This window comes from Bactrocera tryoni, chromosome 3 (assembly GCF_016617805.1).
Source record: "Bactrocera tryoni isolate S06 chromosome 3, CSIRO_BtryS06_freeze2, whole genome shotgun sequence".
NCBI lineage: Eukaryota > Metazoa > Arthropoda > Insecta > Diptera > Tephritidae > Bactrocera > Bactrocera tryoni.
Window position 1 is genome coordinate 31245463 of NC_052501.1, and position 24901 is coordinate 31270363.

Here is a 24901-nt window from a genome sequence, read left to right on the forward strand (position 1 = left end):
GCAAGAGCAAGTGAATACCCCTAATCTGGTGGCAATCTGTTACCAAGAATAACTTAATCGATTAATAAGTGTAATACACGTATAGAAGTTTTTTAATATCGACTTTCGATAAATAGCCTGAAGCTCTGCTTTACTGCAAAGCTAGCAAGCAGTAGGATTTCGTAAATTGTTTAAGTTGTTGTGTGTGAATGTCGGAGAAGTTTTGAAATAACCCGGTAAATAATTTATGAAATGGATCGATGTAAAGGTGTTAACAATGCGAGAGGACAAAAGAAATCATCCGGACCGATGGGAAATGAATTTTTCGCCTTAGGTGCGAAAAGTAGCCGAGAGGATACTAAAAAGATATCTTCATGTAAAGGAAATAATATGGTTTCTGATCGTAAACGCGAAGCTCCTTCTACTGTTTCGAACGCAAGCAAGAAGGCGAAACTAATGCGTTTCGAGGAATCGTCGGGACTCACAATACACGAATCATGGGATCAATTTGCAATTGAATGTGAAACAACAAATTTGATTAATGCAATAAAGGATAATATTGATCAGTTTGATGATAATTTTTTGCGTATTGTGTGTGGATCAGTAAAACAACTTATGGAGCCATACACTAGAAATAAAATTGATTACGTGCTTTATTATAGTTTATTCTACTTGGCAAAACTAAAACCAAATATTTTTAGGAAAGATATTCTTAGTTCAGCTCTTCTCTATATATTACGTAGAGATGTAAATATTAAAATAAAGCAAAGTTCCAATTCTCAGGCTATTGCATCTAATTTACTAACCAAAGCATTCTATGACAGAACTAACTGGCCTGAATATTTAATTCGTATTTATATAGAAGATGCCATCAATGAACGAATATGGGCAGATAATGATTTTTGTATGCCATATATAAAAAATATTTGTTATATTTTTAACACGAAAATTCCCCCAAACAACGCTATGCAGCTTGAAACTCCTGCGTTCGGGGGGTCAGTGGGGCAACAACATCGAGAAATGCAATTATGTTTAGAGGATGACTCCGGTGATGGAAGTTCAAACACTATTGATTCTATGGGATTTGGAATTGATACAGATGCCCCGTTTTTAATTGCCAATCGTTTCTCCGATATTGAAAACACAGTGGAAAAAATGGTGGTAGACGCAATAAAAGAACAGCTAAATAAAAGACAACAAACAGACTGGTACACTAGAAATTTTTTAAAGTTTCTATGCTCCACAGCTGGATTAGGCGAAGTGCGTTATCTTTGTATAACTCGACTTGAATTGTGGATCCATAATGGCAAACTTGTAAAATATGCCCAGCAGCTTTTATACTATATATGTTATAATATTAAAGATAATCATATCAAGGACCATGAAGTATTGGCAATACTTGTCAAGATTAGATTAAAAACTAAACCGTCTTTGAACTTTTTTATGTTTTGTATTAAAGAAATGATAATACAGCAACCAAAAGTGCTTAGATTAATTTTAAAGTTAGTGGTACAGAATGAACTATCAAATACAAGAAATCCAAATAACATGGGAATGCTTGGTAAGTTAAACTGTTGAATATAATACCGTCCAATATACCATATAATTATTGTATAATGTTTTTCATCTCATTTAATTCTTTATAAATTCTATATACATAATTATATTGAATGCAAGAATGTATTCAAAATTGTTGCTATTCACGAGAGAATACTGAAAATGTATCTGTTACCCCAAATTTAGAAAAAAATGTATAGTTTTTAGATTCAGTATGAAAAATTCTCAAAAGGTTTTTAAAGCTTAATATTATATGTTCCTTTAAAAAAAAAATTTATATGATTTCAAATTATTTTAAACTTCATGCGGGTTAAAAAATTCTATCATTTTTGAAATGGCGAAATATGAATTAACAACCCTTCCTGTAATTTCAGCATCTCAAAGGATCTCATTTATTTCAAATCGGTATGTGCATTCTGAAATATGGCTATGATATACAGTTGTCCACAAAATAATAGGAGTGCCAATTTGAAAAATGTGTTTGGCTGCATAACTTTTTTAAATTACATGTAAATGACTCGAAACAATAATGGTACACATAACGGGTTACTAGCATTAAAATACGAAACAAATTTTTTTGCGATGATTGTTATTCTACTTCTGCTTCGCTAGTTCTGGAAGACACTTGTTATTGCTTTCCACAAAATAATAGGAATGTTAGATGTTTCGTTTTCAAAATAGTCCTTAACACAAAAAATATTCACAAAATTACAAAAGTAAGTATAGTTCCATAATCTAGCAGCAATTTAAACTAGTTATTATTTTATTTAATCATTGGGTTTTTCTCCAGTGGGTAGAGGAAATCATCGTACAGAGAAAAAGCGGAAACGATACAAAAAATTGAGAAAACTAGGAAGAACTTATAAAGAGATCCAAGAAATCGTAAAATGCTCTCCTCAATTGATAGCAAATGCCTTAAATTATGGAAGTTAAAATGAAACTCGTGGAAAAAAGCACAAAACACCGACTGCTTACGATCGCAATATAGTACGCTACTGCAAAATTAATCCTTTTGCTTCAGCCAGGAGCATCCTTGACCAACTAAATTTGTCAGTTAATACTGAAACAGTTCTTAGACATTTCGGGCAGAACAAATTATTTTCCCGAAGGCCAAGAAAAGGACCCCCAATAAAAAGAAGCACAAGGAAGCCCACATACAATTTGCAAAAGAGCATGGCTCCTGACCCGCGTCTAAAAGGCGAAATTGTGGTCAGACGATTCCAAAGTTGAGTTATTTGGTAGTACAAGCTCTAGGAACTTTGTCCGACATCCCTCTAACTCAGAATATAATCCCCGGTTTACCACAAAAACTGTTACGCGGTCGTTTTTCACATTGTGGCGTTCGTCCAATTAACTTAATTAATTCGTCCAATTCACTTAAGTGAAGGCATTATGGACCAAAGGGCATATGTCAAAATATTATATGAGGTAATGTTGACACATCCCTCATGGAATATGCCATTGATTTGGGCATATCAATGGGATAACGACCCTAAACATACTAGCAAGTGCGCAAAAAAATGGCTTAGTGCCAACGGATTTGAGGTTATGTGGTGACCTGCTCAGTCTCCTGATTTCAACCCCATTGAAAACCTGTGGACAGATATCAAGAAGAAAGTAGCTGAAGAGTAACCAACCAATTCGAGGGATTTATGGCAAGTAGTGAAAGAGGCTTGGAAAGGAATATCAATAAAACGTTGCCAGGATCTCATAGACTCCATGCATCGGAGATGTGATGCTGTGTTAAAAAAATCGATGTTGTTCTGTGAAACTTTGGAAACATTATATATTAAAATTATAGAACGGCCCCGTATTACATAAAATACTCCTATTTTTTTGTGGAACTAGTTTTTTAGTTTACTTGATATAAACTGCGATATAATTTTTTTTTATATTTAATTGAAATATGTGAAATCTGGAAATATTAACATGTAGATCTTTAGCAAATTACATTGTGAAAAAACATTTTTCTTAATGAAAATCAACAATTCGTTTTTCTCATGTGGTCACTCCTATTTTTTTGTGGACAACTGTACATGTGTAGAGTTACCTCGGGTTTTAATTCTTGAACCAAAACAATGTTTCGGTATTATCCTTATCATTAATTAAATAGGCACGATTCCAATTGCTTTGGCGGCCGGGTAAAGAACATGAACACTCGGCATAAATGGGGTATGTGCTGATAGGGCTTCCCAGATTAGGAATATGCAAAAATAATGTTGCTTACACTTATATATATTTTTTTTTAATTCGAGATTAAAAATTCAATAACACATATTATTTCTCAATGTTTCATTAAACGTTTTCACATTTTTCACTTTGTTTATTTAAATATACAGTCTAAATATTAAAATAAGTTCATATTTCACTTTTTTTCTTATTTAATATTTTAAAAACCTCTTAGCAGACTTATAGTTGAAAAAGTTAGATTGTTTATAATTATGAGGAAAACGAGCGTTGCCATGTTAAACACCAAATATGAAGGATTGTTTAACGACCGCGTTTTCTTTGTTTGCATTTTCGCGTGATTCTTTATAAACTACAAAAAAATTCTTTCCAACATGTTTTAAGCTGTAATTGAGTATTTAAAGCTCTATAAAAATAACCCTGGTTGAGCCAATATTCGGGGTAACCTAAGTATTATAAAACCTACAAAAAGTGAATGTGTTTAAATGTTTACAGTTTAATTAAATTAATTTGAAGTGAAACATCAACATTGTTGAAATGTTAACCCTATATATTTTTTAATCAGGAGGACTTCCTCTTTTAAACAGTACTTTCAGATCGCGGCGCCAAAGAAATCGGAATTGTGCCCTTAAATATTTTAACTTTAATTGTTTCAGATGTTAAAGTAAATAACCCTTTGGGTGCGGATTGTATTTAAAAATACAAGATAATTAGAATAAATTGTTTTAGATGATCTGAAAGGTGCCTAAAAGACTGTTTCCTGGGACATATAATCCCAATACGTTTAAAAGTCATTAAGACAAATGTTAAGATTAAATATCCGAAAGATATTTTAGTTGAGTTTTTGATTAAATTTTGTTTTTTTTTCTTCATTGTAATTACATATTTGGGAATATTTTAATATACTCTCCCAGGATTTCGGGAGTCCTAACTCTTTTGTTATTGTTAAATAAATAGAAATAAACACACAGTTAAATATTGAATTAAAACTATTTTTGCTCTATATAATGTAATATATATGTATAAATGTTTTGGAAGATCGTCGATTAACTGAGAGAGATTTAGTAGAAGCTCTTATTAGGCAGTGTGAGCCATATCTGAAGTGAAATTTTGGGTTTTAGAAAGCTATGTGAACAATGGATGCCGCATTCGCTAACAATGGAACAAAAACGCTTTCGAATGCGACTTTCTTAGCAACATTTGGAGCCTTTTAAAAAAGATAAAATTGATTTTGTGCATTGTGTCATAACTATGGATGAAACTTGGGTCTATCACCATGATCCTGAATCAAAACAAGAGGATAAAGAATGGTGTGAACCTGATTGTTCGGCTTCGAAACGAGTTTGTGTCCGGAAATTGGTCAAAAAGGTTATGACATCAGTTTTTTGGATGCGAGAAGAATTTTGTTTATGGATTACTAGCAAACTGGTAAAACAATTAATTCTGAATATTATTGAAAACATGCGAGAACTTCACACAAAATTCAAAATAAACTACGAACTTAAAAATGTGTTATTTATGTGTCCACTTCAAATCAACACTAAACGCAATAAAATTGTCGCATATAAAATTTAATAGAAAATAAACAGTTTTTTTGTGCATGGAATTTAGCCTCATAACGGTGGCAAGTAGATACGTACCCAATTTTTATTATTCAGTTACTTTACGATTAAAGAAATTAGAAGTAATATTGAATTCGATTTGTACTATTCGTATGTCCATGGCTGTAGATTTTAACTTTACTGAACTCTGTTGCCGGCCCTCCAATAAGTTTAGTAAACATATCTTCTAAGCTACTAAAGCTACAACAATTTGCCTAGCGCAAATATTATGAGAACTCGCCCGGTTTTTGTTGAAATCACATATCTCGGGACCGATTCCGTCTAAATTTTGTACGTGGCATTCTTCTCATATTCATATGTGACAGTGCAAAACCGGGCTACAACTACTCCTACTTATATGTATATACCACAATTTAAATTCCATTTGATTACTTCACTTCCCAGTACACAAATCAAGAAGTAATTATTATAACAGAAATTTTGCATTTATAATTTCATAAAGTATGCCACCTTATGACCAAACATTGCCCAATTCCAATCAAAACAGTTCAAGCCCATAGGTACTGAATATGTGGATATAGTATGCTTTTGACCGAAAATAACGATCAAAATTAATAATATCAAAAATGAGTTGAATCGGGCCAATACTTCTCTGTGCCCCCATATACCAAATATAAAGATTTGCGAACTTCTGGGTGACTTTATACTGCGGCCAATCGACCAATATTTGAGTTATATAAACGAAAATTACAGAGCGGGTTTTACTATTAACAGTGTATCTCTGTGCCTAAAATAGATAAAAAGCATTACCTAGCCCCCATATAACCAACATCAGGATTTTCGAACATTCGGCTGACTTTACTGAATATGATTAGTGATGGTATGTGAGAAACCTTAATGAAACACAGGGAACATTTTTTTAGGATGTGGCATGATATAGTTAATATAATAGATAGAAGGATCGACACTACCACAACTCCCATATACTCCTAATAATGATTTTCGTTTTTTAACAAACCTTATGCCGAATATGTCGATCAGTGTATGAGCTATATATAGTATATGTTTATAAAATAGTTTTTCGTTCGCCTAATGGTTGTTTGTATCACTAAATGATCAGGATAACGAGACGAGGTATTAAATTAACATACAAAATGTAGTTTATACAGGGAATTGCAGTAACAAGGGCCCTTGTGCGAATAAAATTCCCCCTCTAGTAAGTAATAGGTTTATAAAACATTAGGAGATATGTTGCTACAATAGCCAAATTCGCTTAGAGTAAATTTTATAAGAATCCCTAGAGACAGTGTTAAAAATAATAAAATCAGATTAGAGTCCTGCCCTTTTTAAATTTCATCTTATTCCTTCTATATATTCCAGTATACAAATCAAGCACCAATGCATATATTCAGATGTAACTTTGGACAAATAGTGCCTTTGAGGTGTATAATCTCGAGTCTTAAAATTATCAAAATCGGTAAATAACTGTTCAAGTTCCCACATATCGAATATGTGGACCCCAGGGCGTATGACTGACTTTTAAATATCGCCCCCCTCCTTATTTGTTATGCTTAAGATTAACTCAAATCCAAAAACCAAAATAATGTAATAATGTCTCTTAGCATTGACGGTATTAACAACAGTTGTTTGAAATCCCTATACAAAAAAGGAGTGCGTTATCTTGTAAATATACCATATTTAATACATGTTTACGGTTGAGTTACTTTCCTATAGTGCGGAAAAGGCAAAAATCATAGCAATAAAAAAGCCTAACAAACCACAGTAGAACCTTGTTCTTCCCATAAGTTTTCTGTCATCGATCAGTAAAATATTGTAAAAGGTTGTTTAAAAAAAATTAACAACTTACTTGTAGACAATAAAATTCTTTTAAGTTTGCCTTAAGAAATGAACATAACACTGTTCATCCTCTAGTTAGAATAAGAAAGGTCATACAGAGCAACTTCGTAAGCTTCTTGTGACTCGGTGAGGCATGATGGGCTCCTTTACAAAATGGATCAATTTAACTTACCATTTGAATTCATTAAAATCGCTTTTTAAAAAATCGTAGTTTCTCAGTTTATATTGAACCAGTTCCCATCCTCAAAATCACAGTTGTACAACTTATACATTACAGATTTATAAACAAAATAAAATAATATTATAAATATTTTAATTATGACCCTGTACCCCACAAATCGCCATTAACCGAAAATATATAAAGTGCCATAACTAAACACGAAATTAAGATAAACTTTTGAACCTGAAAAAGTAGGCGTAGCCGCGCCCTCTAGTTAGTTTATTGTACGCATCTCCTAAACCACTTAACAACCAAATTTGCTGAGTACAAATCTTATAAGAACTTCTACCGACAGTGTGAAAATGCATGAAATCGGAGGAAAACCCCGCTCACTCCCCATATAACGGTACCGTTAAAACTACTAAAAACCCGAAAGATCAATAACTAAATACGCCAGAAACATTATATTTTACCACCGAAATGGTATAAGAGAGCTTTATGGACGTGGTATTGCCAACTTTTTGCTGAAATCCCATAACTCGGGACCCGACCAACATTTCGACAAAATTTAGTACGAATGATTCTTCTTACATTCTTTAGTCAAATTGTGAAATATACATTTAGCACAATTTTAAATTTCACTCGTTCAATTTCCAGTACACAAAAAAAGAAGCATTTAATTTGGGGTGTTGTGAAATCCAAGACAGAATTGCTTAACTGTCAGAATTGCAAACCAATTCTGATTTTCATTTGTGTCACGGAATCTGTTCGGATTTTCGTGTTTTTCGAACATACGTAAAACCAATATTCGAATCAGCTGTCAAATGTAACAAAACATGCAGATGAATACATTTGGAAGCAATCTTATTAAAGTTTTTAATGAGTTTGGGTTTGGGTGTTAAATTACGTTTTGTAAATCTTCTTTAAGGTGAGCCTGCTTTAGAAGCTTCAAAAAATCGGAATTTTTTTTCGCGTGAATCTTTTTAAAAATTATCTAACAATATGTCCCCAAAGTTATAAAGGGGAATTCGCAATATTGGGGAAGCTAGAAGGAAAATAGTGACGGAGCGTCTAACAGATATGTATATGAGCGCTTAGGCAGAAAGCGAAAACTTTGAAGCGTGATTTCTCGGTTTTAATTTTTACGAGTTTTCTTAATTGGCGGGCAGGATAGAAAAAAAACTAAACGTCATATGAAATAGGAGCAAAGTTTATTATCTTATCTTTGGCATTAAATTATCTTTTATATAAACTAAAAAAAAACTAAGAAAAGTTAAATTTGAACATATGTATGTTTAAACAACATAAAATACATTTTTTTTTTAATTTAATTTTCTTAGTTCCACAACATAAGTTATTAACAAACATGATTCTCTTTGAATTTTCCCTCCCAAAAAAACCTCAAAAAAATCGATTTTTTGAAGCCTATAAAGCAGGCTTCCCCCTCTTTTCCAAAATTCAATAATTAAGACATTTCGTGTTTTTCATACTCTCGCAACAAAGTTGCTAAGGAGAGTATTATAGTTTTTGTTCTCGGAAACTACTATAGCTATGACAACCAAACTCTATAGAGTCGTTTCCTTCAGGCATTTCCATATACAGTTCAAAAATGGTAGAAATCGGATAATAACCACGCCCACCTCCCATACAAAGGTTTTGTTGAAAATCACTAAGAGTGCGTTAACCGACTACAAAAAACGTCAGAAACACTAAATTTTACTGAAGAAATGGCGGAAGGAAGCTGCACCCAGGCTTTTTTTTTAAATTGAAAATGGGCGTGGCGTCGCCCACTTATGTATGGGCCAAAAACCATATCTCAGGAACTACTGCACCGATTTCAATGAAATTCGGTATATAATATTTTCTTAACACCCTGATGACATCACAACCACACCTTCTTCCAATATAACGCTATTTTGAATTCCATCTGATGCCTTCTCTGTATAATATATACATTAGGAACCAATGATGATAGCGGAATAAAACTATACACAAATACGGTATTTGAAAAATATGTAAATGACGGATAATGAAATCTCGATTATCACTTTATCATAACATACATAATCCGTTTCGAACATCAAAACAATAATATCTGAATCCATGATACCTACTACTTTTTTTATCGGTTTCAGTTCTGTTTCCGACAACTATCAGATTCCAAAACATCCCTGAATATAACGGGATAAAACTTTGCGTGAATAATGTCTTTAGTGTGTGCCACCTTATCACCAAAAATTATTTAAATCCAACAAATTGTTATAATTTTGTTTACGAAGTTGAATGATCTTGGGGTTTTTAGTGAGTTAACGCATTATAAATAGCTTCGAACATAATTTTTGAATTGAGGTAAACAAATGTGCATAAGACAAATAATTTCACTACCTATTACTACAATGTAAGAATAAGTGAAATCGGAAGACAATCCTGTGGGTAGGGTCCATTAACTACGTACTTACTCATTCCTATGTCGCAGTGCGAATTACTTTCACTTCTACTTCCCATGCAACGCAATTAGAAATTCTATTTAATTCTTTAATTTTCCAGTACACAAGCACCTACGAATATAGCGGGTAAAACTTTGCCTTTTCTTCATCTTAAGTCTAAAACTTGTCCCAATCGGACCCTAAATCGTTATATAGGTTGATGTTCGATGTATAATTAAAATTTGGAGATTATCATTTCCTGATAATACTAGTATGTCTGTATGTAAAAAATGAGTTGAATCGGATAAATTAGCCCGCATGTACCTAATAGAAAAATTTCAAATTTCTGGTTTGCTTTATATCGTAGGTATATACGGTATGTAAAATCATAATTTTGGATATACTATAGTTTAATGCCGAAAATATGTGAATTCAGTCTAATAAATCAGTCAATTTGTATGTTATATATTTATAAAATTTCGTGAAAATGTGTTCTTTAGTATACCTGAGTATTGTCAAAGGTTCAGAAATTATTATAGTCTAGAGGAATAAATTTCAGGTAATTTTTAAGGCAATTCATATTTTTATAATAAAGTTTTTTATTAGTTATTTATTAACATTACAAGAATACAGAAAAAAATTAATATATGAAAAAGTTTAAAATTAAAAAAATTAGCAGCTTAAAAAGTTGGCACGTGATTCTTAGCTATCTGGAACCAATTCCATAAATAATACTCTCTAAAAATTTCAGGCAAGACGGTCCAGTAGAACCTAAATTTGTATTATTTTGGAAAAATATTTTCGAGAAAAATGCTTTTAAATTTCTGTTACGGCCGAACCAGTTTGGATGCCGGATCAGCAAAATACCTATGTATATCTCCGAAAGTAATTTGAATTTTGAAAAATCCTCTTGTAGATATATATTATTCTTCAAGAGTTAAATAATAAAAATAATCGTTTTTTTTATTTCTAGTCTAAAATATCCCAACCTAGACCTTTCTCTGTCCCTATATGTATACCCCGATAGACTTTTTCATAATTTTAAAATTCTTAATGTATTCTTCAAAATCCATGTCGTCCTCTTCGAAGTATTCCCCCTTGGCCGCAATACAATTGTGCCAACGGTTTTTCCAACCCTAGAAACAGTTGTTAAAGTCAATTCCCGGAATAGCCTTCAATGCGCGTAGCGATTCACGTTTAGTGTCTTCAATTGACTCCACCATTTTGATGCCTGAAACGATGGTTCGAGTTTGCTGAATAGCCAGAATTAGGCTAATTTTAGCTAAATCAAGACAATACGGTGGTTGCGGCGATATTGGTTAAAAATTTGGCGATTTTGCTCACCAAAAATCAATGCATTATGTGTCGTGGTGTAAAAACCAAGAGTTGTCGACCCTTAATTCCGGCCTTTTTAAATGAATAGCTCCGCGCAAACGACGCATAACACTCAAATAGTATTCCTTGTAGACAATTTGGGCAGTCGGGAAGAATTCGGAGTGCACCATTCTTCGATAATCGAAGAAAGATGTCAATATAATATTGATTTTTGATCTGCTTAGACGTGGTTTTTTCGGCTTCGGTTCACCTTTGTCACGACATTCGGTTGAAAAATTTTATTACCTTTTTCTTAGGCCCAAATGATCATTCAAACTGTTTTACTGATCCTTCCGATATTTCAACTAGTAAGATCTCTGAGTGTTAATCCCCAATTCTCAAGCACCATCATGGTCATCCCGGACGTGGTGTGTCGTCACCGTGTTCTCGACCCTCTTTGAATAATTTGTACCAATCAAAGTCTTACTATTTTTGCTCACAGTAGTTGGTAGGTTGTTATGTGTGAAATTTTAATGAAATTAAGTGTACAACTTTTCTTAAAAGTTATAAAATTATATAAACGTTTTAGCGTAGTTTTTTTTAGTTTTAGGAATTATTAGATATTGGTGTAAACTCTAGTTGACGTTTTTCACATCAACTCGATATATCAAATTTAGACTCTTCGGTTGTGTTTAATACATATAAATTACTTAATAATATTCCATATTTGATTGTAATCCATTCAAGATTCCGACGAATAATGCATGTTGATTTTTAAGAGAGATTTTATTAGCATTGTTTAATATAATATTATGTCACAATATTTAAATAATTCAGTAATAAATTTTCATCTGTTTCAGCTACAATGTTTCAAACATCACCGGAGCAGTCTTCCCATTATCTTGCCGAAATTTATAAAGAATTTTTATTGCAACGCGAAGATTGTTTACGTACATTAAGAGTATTTTTGCGTGAACTGGTGCGTGTGCTTCGTTATGATATGAATATTGTAAAGTTCTGTAAATCATTTATGAGCACTAGAATTGATTTGATGGAACAAGTTGAGCATTCGGAATTCAAGGAGAGAATTTTCCATTCCATGGTTGATATTATTTGCCTTTGCATGTTATTATCGGTTTCTCCGCAAATCCGGGAAGCTTGCATTTTATTACGCTCCAACAAGGAAATAAAAAATAATCCATTATTGCTGAACTTTTATACCCAAATGTCTCAAATTCAATTGGAAGCAGTTTCTTGGATGTACGAAACGGTTCCAAATCTTTTCAAGATACAAAGTTCGGAATATAGCCAGGCCCTCCATAAACTTTTACTTTTGGACAGTCCCGAGCAATATTCACGATGTGATCAATGGCCATCAGAACCGGAGAGAGGGACACTTTTAAGGATTGTTTCGGAAACCCCAGTTCTGGAAGATACACTTCTGCGAATTATACTTATAGGCATTACTAAAGATATACCTTTGACAATACCGGAAACTATAGATATCATAATGATGGTTATTAAGAGAGCTTCATCAATGAGAATTCTTAATTATCCAGCAGTGCAAGCCAATAAGTATGATGTCATCGACTTTCTTTTCAACATGGTGGAATATCACTATCCCGAAAATATAAATTTACCATTGGATTACGTTCCACCGAAGCTAGCTATTACTATATTATATTGGAAAGCGTGGATTATAATGCTTATGATTTCTGCGCATAATCCCTCAACTTTCGGAGCATTTTGTTGGAAACATTATCCTACAATGAAGGCTTTAATCGAGATGTGCATCACGAACCAGTTTAGCGAACAGAATCCTGGAAAAGAGGAACTTCAGGTAGGGTACGATCAAAAAATGGAAGAAAAACTTTAAGGGGGTATTCTGGTCTAGAAGCATGAATTTCAGGTATTTTTTAAAGTGTAAAAAAAATGCAACTAATATTTTTACTATTCTTTTTTTTTATGAGTTATTTGTTCATTTTAGAAGAGTACAGAAAAAAATTAAAAACTGAAAGAAAGAAATAATAAAGAAATAATTTCAAAAATTGTGAGCTGAAAATTTCCACGTGACCATACCCATGATTTCAACCCTACTAGTTATCTGAAACCAAAAAAAAACGATTATTAATCTAGAATAATATCGCAATGGCCGGAACTACGGAAAAGTGGAAAAAAATTTTTTCACAAAATGGCGACTGGGATTTTTGGATCACTTTTTCTGACTATTTCGAATTTATTAAAAGTAATTAAATAAGTAAAAGTAAGAAAGAAACGTAAAATTTGGGGATGGGGCTAGTTCCAACAATAGACAAGCCTATAAAGAAGACTCTATAAAAATTTCAAGTAAATCGGACCAATAGAACCTGAGAAATCGTGGGTATCGTTCCGAAAAAGTCAGTTTTGAGAAAAACGCGTTTAAAGTTTCGCGTAAAGTCTTTTGTTCGATTAGTTCCGGCCGAACCAGTTTGGATGCCGGGTCAGAAAAATGCCTATATCTCCGAAAATAATTTGAATTTTTAAAAATCCTCTTGTACACATATTCTTGAATAGTTAAACTTTGAAAAAAAATTTTCGATTTTTTTTTTAAATTTCTAGACCAGAATACCCCCTTAAGTAAGGTTATTAGTATTTACATATTTTCGACATCATTAAATTTGGAAAACAAATTGTCCAAACCGTTGACGCAATCGGTTAGACTAGTTTTTTGAAATCGCTAATTTTAGGTATTCAAATTATTCTGTTATTTGTTAATTTAATAATATATTATAATTAAGTAGTTAACAACTGTTGTACTTATTAAGAAATACGTACATATGTATATTACGCAGGTTGCCTTTTACATTTCGGGATACCAACACCAGTGTTGCAATTTGGCAATTTTATCGCAAAGTTTTTACATTTCTGTCGGTATGCATACTCAGAACGTTTTGATTTACGAGCGCTATTGGTGTTATTTACAGTAACTTAAAATTTTCTTCTCGAGCGAAAATCGGAGTTCAATCTCGAACATTATCGCGTGATTATTTTTTTACAATTTTCGACGTGAATTAACTCATCAAGAGTTCATTGATGAACTTAATAAAATGTTTGACAATTCATCATCCTATGTGGTGGTGGTGGATCACTCCAAGATGAATTTCGGGAAAGTCGGCCCAAATCAGTTGCTGCTCCGGAAACTATTGAAACTGTGTGCAAACTAACATTCAATATTGCATAAACATTTTACTGTAGAAAAACACACAATTTGTCAATTGCTTCGACAATCGACAATCGGAAGTGTATAGATCTTAATGGAAAAATTTCATTGATTAAAATTTAAGATAATAATGTGCTCTTATGTGTAAAATGGAAAAAATCGGGTCAATACTACCTCTACTTTAAACTGCATACATCATTCAGTATGTAAAATATGATAGCAAAATTAAGTGAACGTAACACTGGATTTACGCATATTTGGTCAATGTGTTAGTATCTTCACAAAATTTTGTGGAAAGATTTTCTCGAGTATCCGTATACTTGAGTACTGCCACAAGTTAATGCAATTAGTCCAGATCTTAAAATAGCCCCAATATGCACGATATTGATTTTCGACTTTAATTTTTTGAACATTGTGTGGTTTAGCGTTGGATATGAATGACATCGGCTTTCGTGTTAACCCCATATCTCTTGTATAATCATTTCGATTCGATTCTCTTCATTGCCTTTTATTATATTCAATTTAAACCTTTTGGATTGGTTTATTATATCTCATCATATATCAATGCGAGCGTATAAAGTTTTCGGTTACTCCAAACATAGCCCGTCCTTCCTTGTTTTTATTTGCTTTTGTTTATATGTATTTGTGTAAAGCTTTGTTATTTAATTATTATTTATAAATATTATATATATATAAAAATTATGTGTGACGTTTTTTATACGTTTTCCGTCTTTAAGTCCATCCATTTTAAGCAACAATCAAGATATTTTAAGATGTTAATATGGTCCATTTTAAAGAATCTGAAAAATTAAAAAAAAATTATAAGAATGCAACGTTTAGGCACACTTACTACAAGAATGCATCAATAGACAATGCAAATTTTAGAAATAAATAAATAAAAAAATACATTTGTATATTTTCTTTATAGAAAAATATAAATTATTAAAAATTCAAAACTCGCTCTGTTCGAAAATGAGCTTTCTGATCTTAACATTTACCAGGTTTGGCACCGTTATCGTATTTTTTTTTTACATTTGTCTCGATCAATAGGCATGCATCTTTTGTGAGCGATCAACAAATTGTGTGGGATCCCACGTGTGAGCCACAACGTACTAAACGGTATTATTGCTAAAATCAAACGTTAAGTTTTGAGCTTGTATTGAACAGGATTTGTCCGGAAAGTAATAGGACCGATTTTCTTCCGGTGCGACTGTACTTCGAAGCGCGCGTTCCTAGCTAACGAATGAGCGGCTGGTCAGTTGTCTCCGAGCACCTGTAGAGTCAGATGTTAAATTTATCAAAATCTGTAGTTCATAACAATGTGACGGTACACTTGAACATGCGCAAGGTGTGCGCGAAGATGGTCCCAAAGTGCTCACTGACGACCAAAAATTGCGGCGAGTGGAAGTGAGCCAAGAAAATTTGAAAATGTGTGAAAGTGACCCCCAATTTTTGAATAACGTTATCACTGGTGAGGGGTCATGGAACTTTGAGTATGATCCCTGAAAAGGCCGATGAAAGACAAGCATTTTGAGACGAAAGAGGGGATTCAAGCAGCATGCACATCGGCTCTCAGGGCTATTCCGGAGAATGGCTTCCGTGACGCCTTTGGAATTCGCGCTCCATCGACGGCAGAATGAACATATTTTGAGAGTTTTTAAAGGATTGAACGATTGGTTCAATACATTTTTTTAAATCAATCCTATTACTTTCCGGGCAAACCCTGTAGTTTCTAATTCACTTTCCATTATGTTGGTTAAATGAGCTAAACCTGCCTACATAACCTTAATTCAACATAGTACATATAGTACAACTGAGAACACACGACGACAGCAACATACATCATAACACTCAATTATTCATTTTGTTAGATTCAAACACAGTCACTTTGTGAAATTTTTTCTTCGACATTTAGTCTTTCCCACCAACATTAATATTTTTATCAAACTTTATTAAACTTTAATATATTACGAGGGCTGCTATGTATATTTCTGGCCTAATAATGAAAATAGGAATATTTATCAACGAAAATGGTATTATTGTTTTTCAAAATATTCTCCATCAACGACGATTTCATATGAAATTTTGCATGCGCTCAAACCAATTTTCGAAGCACTTTTTCCACTCCGATTGAGACACCTCCAAAACATGGTTTTTGAATGCTTCAACAGCATCTTCTGGCGACGAAAGTCGTTGACCACGCATTATTTTCTTGATGTGTGGGAATAAAAAGAAGTCATTGGGTGCCAAGTCAGGGCTGTACGGCGGATGACCCATCAATTCGACGTTTTGGTCGGTCAAAAAGGCGCTGGTTTGAGCCGATGTGTGAGAGCTCGCATTGTCATAGTGCACAATGATTCGTCTTCTCTTGTCCGTTTTTCGAATTTCTCCGAAGACTTCAGGCAAACAAATGGTGGTGTACCACTCAGAATTGACCGTCATACGTTGCTCAAGCGGAACAGTCGCCACATGACCAGTTTTGCAGAAGAAACAGGCGACCATTTGCTTCGAAGTGCTTCTTCCACGAACAACTTTCGTTGGATTTGGCTCGTCTTGGAAGACCCACACGGTCGATTGCTGTTTTGTTTTGGGCTCATACGCATAGATCTATGATTCGTCACCTGTGACGATCTTATAAACGTCTTTTGAAGCACCGCGATCGTATTTTTTCAGCATTTCTTTACACCAATCCACACGAGCCTTTTTTTGAGCGATTGTCAAATTGTGCGGGATCCAACGAGAACAAACCTTTTTTACGGCCAGGAGTTCATGCAATATCGAATGTATGCTGGTGTGAGAAATGCATAGGCATGCCTCTATCTGAAGGTATGTTACATGACGGTCTTGCATTCTCAGTTCACGTACGGTATCGATGTTTTCTGGCACAACGGCTGTTTTTGGACGACCTTCACGGAATTCGTCTTTGAGCAAGCGTCGGCCGCGATTGAATTCGTTGCACCAGTTTTTCACAGTGCTATAGGATGGTGCTTCATAGCCATACAAATATTTTAGTTCATCGATGCACTCTTGTCGTGATAATCCACGTCGAAAGTTGTGAAAAATGATCGCACGAAAATGTTCACGAGTTAATTCCATTTTTTGGCCGAGATGAATTTTTTAATTCTCTGTAAATAAAACAATTCACGATCAAATGACAAAATGTTCTGAGTGATGTTATGCTAAAAAATGTCAAACATTCCAATGAAAATGTCAGATTGCACCTGCCAACACTTAGTGTTGCCCTAGGCCAGAATATATATAGCAGCCCTCGTATGCTTAAACAATAATGAGGGCTAAGATCTAAAACACAAAAATTTAAATGTATTTCTTATGTAATTTCACATATTGAAAAACCTGTTATATACGTATTTATGTTTGTGTGAAATTGAGAGCTCATTAAAGAGATCAATGCGTTTTGTACATAAGTATTTACGAATTGTTAATTGAATATCACACTTAGAGCTTTAATAGACTACCTAATCACTGCTATCATTTATAATAGCGTCTAGGGCACAAAATAGACAAAAACTGCCAACAAAACAATCAAATTGAGAAATTACGGGAATGGTCAGAAGAGTAATCTAAAACTCAAATAAAATCTGCCCAATTACCTTAGTTTCTCGTCAAAGTGGATGAGCGATTTAAAGCAGAAGCTATAGCCCTACCGCAACTAACAAACATGCTTCCAAGCTATCACCTAAATAGCAAACTTTCGCAAAAAGGTTCACCCTCTCTCAAATTGATATTATATTAGGCAGCGATCTTATACCCCAAATAATACTTGATGATATTGAAAAATTTCAAAAAGACTTTTGGCTGAAAATATTATTGACGTTTTGTCCAGGAGGAACAAATTCATGGTGGACGATGCCTTTGATGTCAAAAAAGATAATGAGCATCGTTTCCTCTTTGGATTTGCTCATTCTTCCCATTTTTGGGCGAGGAGATGCCGGCGTGTGCCATTCGGTAGATTGCCGTTTTGTCTCAAATTTGTCAGAAACATCTGGTTAAGCCTGCTTGATCATATGAAATCGTCTGTGTCGCAGATTTACTGAGTTTCACACAGACTTTAAAGGCGTACCTCTGCTCTAACGAACTCTGCATTTGCACCACTCATAGAAACACGTCGCGCGAAAATGTTTGTCCTGACTCTCCAGGTGCTCGGAGACAATTGACACGCCGCTCATTCGTTAACTAGGAACGTCCTCTACCGAATCCAGTCGGTGCGCGCACGCTTCGAAGTACAGTCGCGGCGGAAAAAAAATCAGTCTTATTACTTTTCGGACAAACCCTGTACGTGTACTACTAGGCAAAATGTTTGCTTAAGCGGACAGAAAGTTTAAATGAGTTAAACCTCCACCTACTTGGACACTCCATTCTACCCAGAAATAACTGCCGCACCTTAACATAACACACTACCATACACCACACTTATACATAAACACACCGCAAAGAAAACACACGTTTGCACCGCGACTATACACCACGTCACTAATGAAAAAGCGCATGATCATCGCCCCTAACGCATTCATTTCGAGAGAGGTCACCGCACCACATTTACATTTCCGATAGCCACAACGATATGGCGCTGGATATACTTTTTGATCGTCAACGATACCTGAATCGGCCTCCGAAATATACACCCTGTCAAGACAATACAAATAAAATAAACTAAAATAACTAATACACTTGTTGACACGGGCATTTTAATTTCGAATATCCCAATAAACATAATGGCAAGCGTTTTGTAAATTAAGATAGCAGCAAGCTTGCATTAATAAGAGTTTTGCGAATGTCGCTGAGAATTTACTTGCAAATGCAAGTGTTTCACAAATGTAAACAAAACGGAACGGTGTGGCTGCAAGTTCTGGAAGTATCCAGAATGAATTTGTGGAACCGCAGGTTGTGCCTCAAGCACAAAATAATTTTGATTCTTGCCATTCGTCGTAAGTTAAATACGTTTAATAGGTTTCTAGTTACATTTTTTTTATTCATATTTAAATTCAATTGCAGAAACTCTCTGAAAATGGAGGCAAGGAAGAGGACTTTGTGTTTGCCTCTAAGTCATATTTCCAGTACGCAAAAAATCGTATTAAAATTAAATTTACATTTTAATTTAATATTATTATATTAAAAACAAAATTAATATTAAAAATTATTTTTTAAATGTATCAATAAAAAAACATATCCAAAACAAAGTAAATGTTTAAAACGCTTACCAATTTTATTGGAAATACGTGTTTTTTAAACATTTTCAAAACTTGTTTTTTAAGCATGTAAAAAACGTGTAATTACGTTATTTAAAAAACATATTTTGCAATTGTCTTTTAAACGCTTATAAATTTCGGTCCTTTGCGATTCTAAACCCCTTGCTTTGAAGTCTTTTGTAAAGGTCGCAGTAGCGTTTTAAAGTGTTTTACTTACATTTGAACGCTTACAAAACGCTTATTTCTATATGTAAATGCTGACTGGGATGTTATTCACACAATTACAAATCAATTTATACAATTCCAGTGTAATCAGTCAATTATTATTTACGAAATATTTAAATTGTTTTTGCATTTTATGATTTCATCTACTAAGTTATTGTAATTTTTTATCGTTACAGTTGGTTTCTCTTGAAAAAGCCCAAATACTTCAGTTGGAATCATATTTGGCAGCACAAACTTCACAAGCTATTATTACTGAGGATAATGCGATATTAATATCACAGTTAATGCTAATGGACCCAATGGGACAGGTTCGAAGAATTCCTAATAGTGTTTTGGAACAGGTGAAAGGACTAAATAAAAGTTTAAAGTTGGGATACCTACTATGTCGCTGCCGTAGGCCTGATTTACTGCTTGATATAATTCAACGACAAGGTACAACGAAGTCTATGCCATGGCTTTCAGACCTGGTACAGAGCAGTGAAGGTGATTTCAGTCACCTTCCAGTGCAATGTTTATGTGAGTTCCTGTTATTTAATACCAATGCAATTACTGAAGAAAATAATCGCGATGGAGAATTGGTTTGTTACTTGAGGAATCTTGTAATGGAAGAACAATATCAGAAAAGGACTGTCTGCGAAGTTTTAGACTACATTTTTCGGAGATTGTCATCAACAGTTAAACAATCGCGCAACGCTGCAATATGCGGCTTAAAAATTATTTTTAAAGATAACACCGAGTTAAATGATTGGCTACTAAAGTCAATACCACAGATTCCATGTTTTAAAGAAGCGCTATCTTTTATGATACCACAACTAAGATCTGCATGTCAGGTTGAAAATTCACCTCTGTTAGTAATGGCTTATATCCAGTTTGTAGCTGCACATACTATTAACGATGGTGTTATTGATATGCTCGATCACGTCATTGACATGGCACAATTAATTGTGGAACGGAGTACTATGTTTCAGCACATTATACCAGCGAATGGGGATCTATTACTGGGCCATAATGACAGCAATTTCTCTGAATGTCAGTTTCAAACTTTAAAATGCCTTTTTGTTATGTTCAATAATTATATTATTCGTCTAAGAGAACACAGAGAGCCTTATGAATGGACTGAATACCCAGACTTACTTATGGTCCAATTCGAGGATGGAGCACAATTGCCTCTTCATTTAAACATTATTCATGCCTTTATAATCTTATTAACACAATCTAGCAGTCAAATGCCTGAATCGCTTCCAATTTTGGATTACTGGTTTCCCCCAGGTCGAAGACCGCCATCTGGCTTCTTACCAAATATGCCACATGAAGCTGTGCAACTGTTACCTGATTGGCTAAAATTGAAAATGATTCGCTCTTCAGTTGACCGCTTGATTGAAGCGGCTCTCTTAGATCTTACTCCAGATCAAATTGTTCTGTTTGTGCAAAATTTCGGAACACCAGTGATTTCCATGTCAAAGTTATTAGCCTTGTTGGACCATGCTGTGAATGAGGAACTGGAACTTGTTAAAAGTGCAATACTTAACAAAGCTTACTTGGCTCAATTGATAGAAATTCAACAAAAACGAGGAGCAAAAAATGGTCATTTTACTGTAAAAGCCCTTGAATTGTACTCTCATTCGCAAACTGTCCCAGATAATCCAAAACAAACTGATACAGGTTTAGGCCTCTTAAGTTTCGAGAAAAGCTTCCAACCTCTAGCACCTACATCTCATTATCGAGTAAATAAAGATATTGAAGACATAATTGGCGATGTATTAAAAACTTCGCATTACCATTGCCTAAATTGTATTCGATTTCGTAGGTTAATTAATCATTTCCTTGATAGAGATTTCTTGTTAACTAAAACTCGTAGAGAACTTATGACCAGTCACTTGAAAAAGGGTTGGATATGCTTATTGCGAATTATTGACAGATACAAACGTTCAATTTCCCAACAAACAACATCGCAAATAAAACATACGTGCACATTTTTAAGAGTACTTCTAAAACAAAAATTTATTACTTCGAATGAATTCGGTGTTTTATTTGAGAAACTGACTGAATGTGAAGCTTTATGGGAAGTAGAAATGAATTTGAAAGGAAACATTTACGTGTATATAAAAAGTTTGTTCATAATAATGAAACGGAAAGAGACTGAATTTTTTCAAATGTCTTCAAAAGCTTTCGGAAGTATTGCACGTAAACCGACCATAGAAGACATTGAAATGTTATTTGGTTTAAAAAAAGAGAAAATATCGGAGGAGGTGGAATTTTTGTGCCATTGTGGATTAATTGTCGACCGATTATGTGAAATAGATTCAGAGTTCACAAACTTACGCAAGCAGAATCAGATTGGCCTTCTGTTTACAAAAAACTGTGCAGATTTTCGGTTCCATATGCTTTCCTTAATATGTCATCAAATGAGTTGGGGAACAGTACTATTTACTTTGAAATTGTTAATGCATGAAATGCAACAAAATATTGATTCTAGTACCGCTCTCAATTTCGTTGAAGCGCTTATTAATAATCCAAAACTTTGGCAAGGTCGAGACAAAACCATATCTAAAACCAATTTTCCGGAAATTATGTTTTTATTAGACGAAATCGAGATGAATGCTTTAATTAGTTTTATTATAAATGAAGCCGATTCAAGCTTTCATTCTATTTTAGAAGCTCACGATTATAAAATTTGCTCACGCATTAGCCTCCTATTTAGGATAACAAGAAGGAAGCATAAAGATATTTCCAAATTAATAGAATATATGTTCAGGAAATCATGCCCCCATTTGTTGAAGATAAAGATTATTCACCAAATGTATCTTTTGCATCCTTCTATTCGCTTTATGACAAACAATTTAAAAGAACATGAAACGAAAATAACTACTTTAAGGGGTTGCAAAGCTGATAAAGTATCAAACTATCTAATTACTTGTCTCGGAAATCTTTTCCTTAGGAAAGATTTCGAAACACTTTCTAGTGATATTGAAATGTTAATACGAAAATTTGCTGCATCGCACCCTATTTTATTTTTACGTCAACTAGGTGTTTTATCATCTCTAATACAAGGTAGGGCTCAATTAGGTGTTCGCTTATTGCGCGACGAATATCACTTTCATCGTTTTATTCAAATATTACGGGCACTTCAATTATTACAGCCCATGTTATTTGACGACAGTTATAAAACTGAATTTCAAGCAGCATTGGAGTGTTATTTTTCATTTTTTAAGCATCACAGCTTTATTAAAGAGTCATATCACATATTGATAAAATTTGTTGAACTATTGCAAGCATATATCAATTCCAATCCGTCTAGCGCGCTGCTATATATTGAAAAATATGTTGGAATTTTAATGGAATTATCAGTTAAATTTAATTCCATAACGTCATTGCATCAACTTGTACAAGGTATAGCTCTTTTACAGCAAAAAGGTGTCACAATAAATGAGTTAAACGATGAAGAAAATAAGCACGATTTTGAATTAGAAGAGCATGTTAATAATAATAACTTTATTTCAACAGATTGTGAAACTTCGGAAGCTACTTCTACAAATTTGTTTGAATCTAATAACAAAGGAGGTGTTCAGTTTTCTATTTCTGCACCATTTACAAAACCACTTACATTGTCTCAACATTTTACTGACCTTATAACCATAATTAAAAACTCTAGTACGGAAGAAACTATTTTAGGACCTTTACAGGAAATAGAAAGTCTTACATCTAAACGTTTTTCATATTTAAACGAGGTATTTGATCGGCTACTGGAGTTAATATTTTCTCCAAGTGCACAGATACGCTCTAATGCCTTTATACTTTTAGTTCGCCATTTAAAACATAACCCGGGACGCTCTGACATTAATCGTTGCACCCTTAATGCATACATTCAATGCTTGAGGGATGATAACTCATCTGTTGCCACAACCGCTGTAGACAACTTAGTTGAAATGACTCTACTATTGCAAGAGCATACAGTTGAAATACTTTCTGTGGCATTTACTTTGGGAGTTAAATCACAATTAAACACTAGTACTCAAATAAAACGGGTTTTGCAAACACTAATGTTACAACATGGATACTAATTTCAGACTTCCTACTAACCCAGACGTTACACAATCAAGAAATTGCTTTCAAATTACAATACACCCACACTCTTCTACTACCACAATCTCACTTTTCGAACTTGAACGCCTTCTAGAAACCAATTTTTCCAGTAAAGTCGTCAAGTGATTTGACGATGAAGTTAAAACAGCTAATAACATAGTTTTAGAAACAAATACTATGTAATTGTTAGGAATATGGATATTTCGTTGTATTCATGGATTAATATCAAAATATGTACATATATCAATCAATTTTAGTAGGAATTGAATGTCTGTGTCTCTCGAATAACTTGTAGGGTAGAACAAGTAACGTTCAAAAAAGCAAAAAATATGGAATTGGAATATATTCAAGCTGTTTTCGTTTCCCATTACATCTTTTTGTTAAATAATAATAATAAGTTGCTTGTGGCATCAAAACTGTCAATTTAAATCAGTTTTGACACGTAGTTTCTGCGATCAACTTTAAATCAAGCGATCTTGTAACTAAAACGAAAACGAAAAGATTTGGACAAATGAAAATAAAAGAGACTTATAAATAAATTTGTTTATTTTTTTACAAAGTATTAATTAAGTAGTGTGTGTCAATACGCTATATAGTAATTGCACTAAGAATTGAGATGAAACACTTGATACAATTTAAGTTTGTACTTAAAAGTTTATTTGGTTGATACAGCTTAAAATAAATTTAGATATCAAATTAATTTATAGTCATGCACCATAAAGGTAATTTGACACTCTTGTCAATTTTAAATTGTATGATGTACATTTGTAAATTTATGTTAAAATAAATATGGAATTTGAAAATTTGTTTTAATATATAACTGAACATATTGTGGGTTGATAGGGGAATTTGCATTCATTTTAGGAGGCATTATTAATGAAAATTTGATAAGTTCTGAAGATGAAATTGTGCCGACTTCGGGTCTATAGAGAACTAAACTCATGTTGTTAGGTGGGAGATGCCTGCAATATCCAATTAGTAAGTAATTAGTGTAATGCCCCTATTGCGGTTTTCAACCCAACTGCATTTTAGTCGAAGTTTAAAAATTCGGTATTGCCGACATCAACTCAATATGTCAAAAAAAAATTGCGGTTGAATCTGATGGAAGAAAAGCACAATTTGGAAGCAATGAAGTGATATTGTTA

At 33.6% G+C, this 24901-nt stretch overlaps 1 protein-coding gene across 2 annotated transcripts; it reads left to right on the forward strand.

The window, feature by feature from the left end:
• Window positions 1-125: 125 nt before the first annotated feature.
• Window positions 126-24563, forward strand: LOC120772881 (integrator complex subunit 1). 2 transcript variants are annotated; one of them, XM_040101727.1, is made up of 3 exons: window positions 126-1540; window positions 11903-12882; window positions 19850-24563. In XM_040101727.1, exons 1-3 carry the CDS (start codon window positions 232-234, stop codon window positions 23732-23734), a joined length of 6174 nt encoding a protein of 2057 aa, XP_039957661.1. In that variant the 5' UTR covers window positions 126-231; the 3' UTR covers window positions 23735-24563. The 2 variants fall into 2 exon arrangements, with proteins under 2 accessions (XP_039957661.1, XP_039957662.1); XM_040101728.1 differs by lacking the exons at window positions 11903-12882; window positions 19850-24563 and adding an exon at window positions 1911-2000.
• Window positions 24564-24901: the final 338 nt, after the last annotated feature.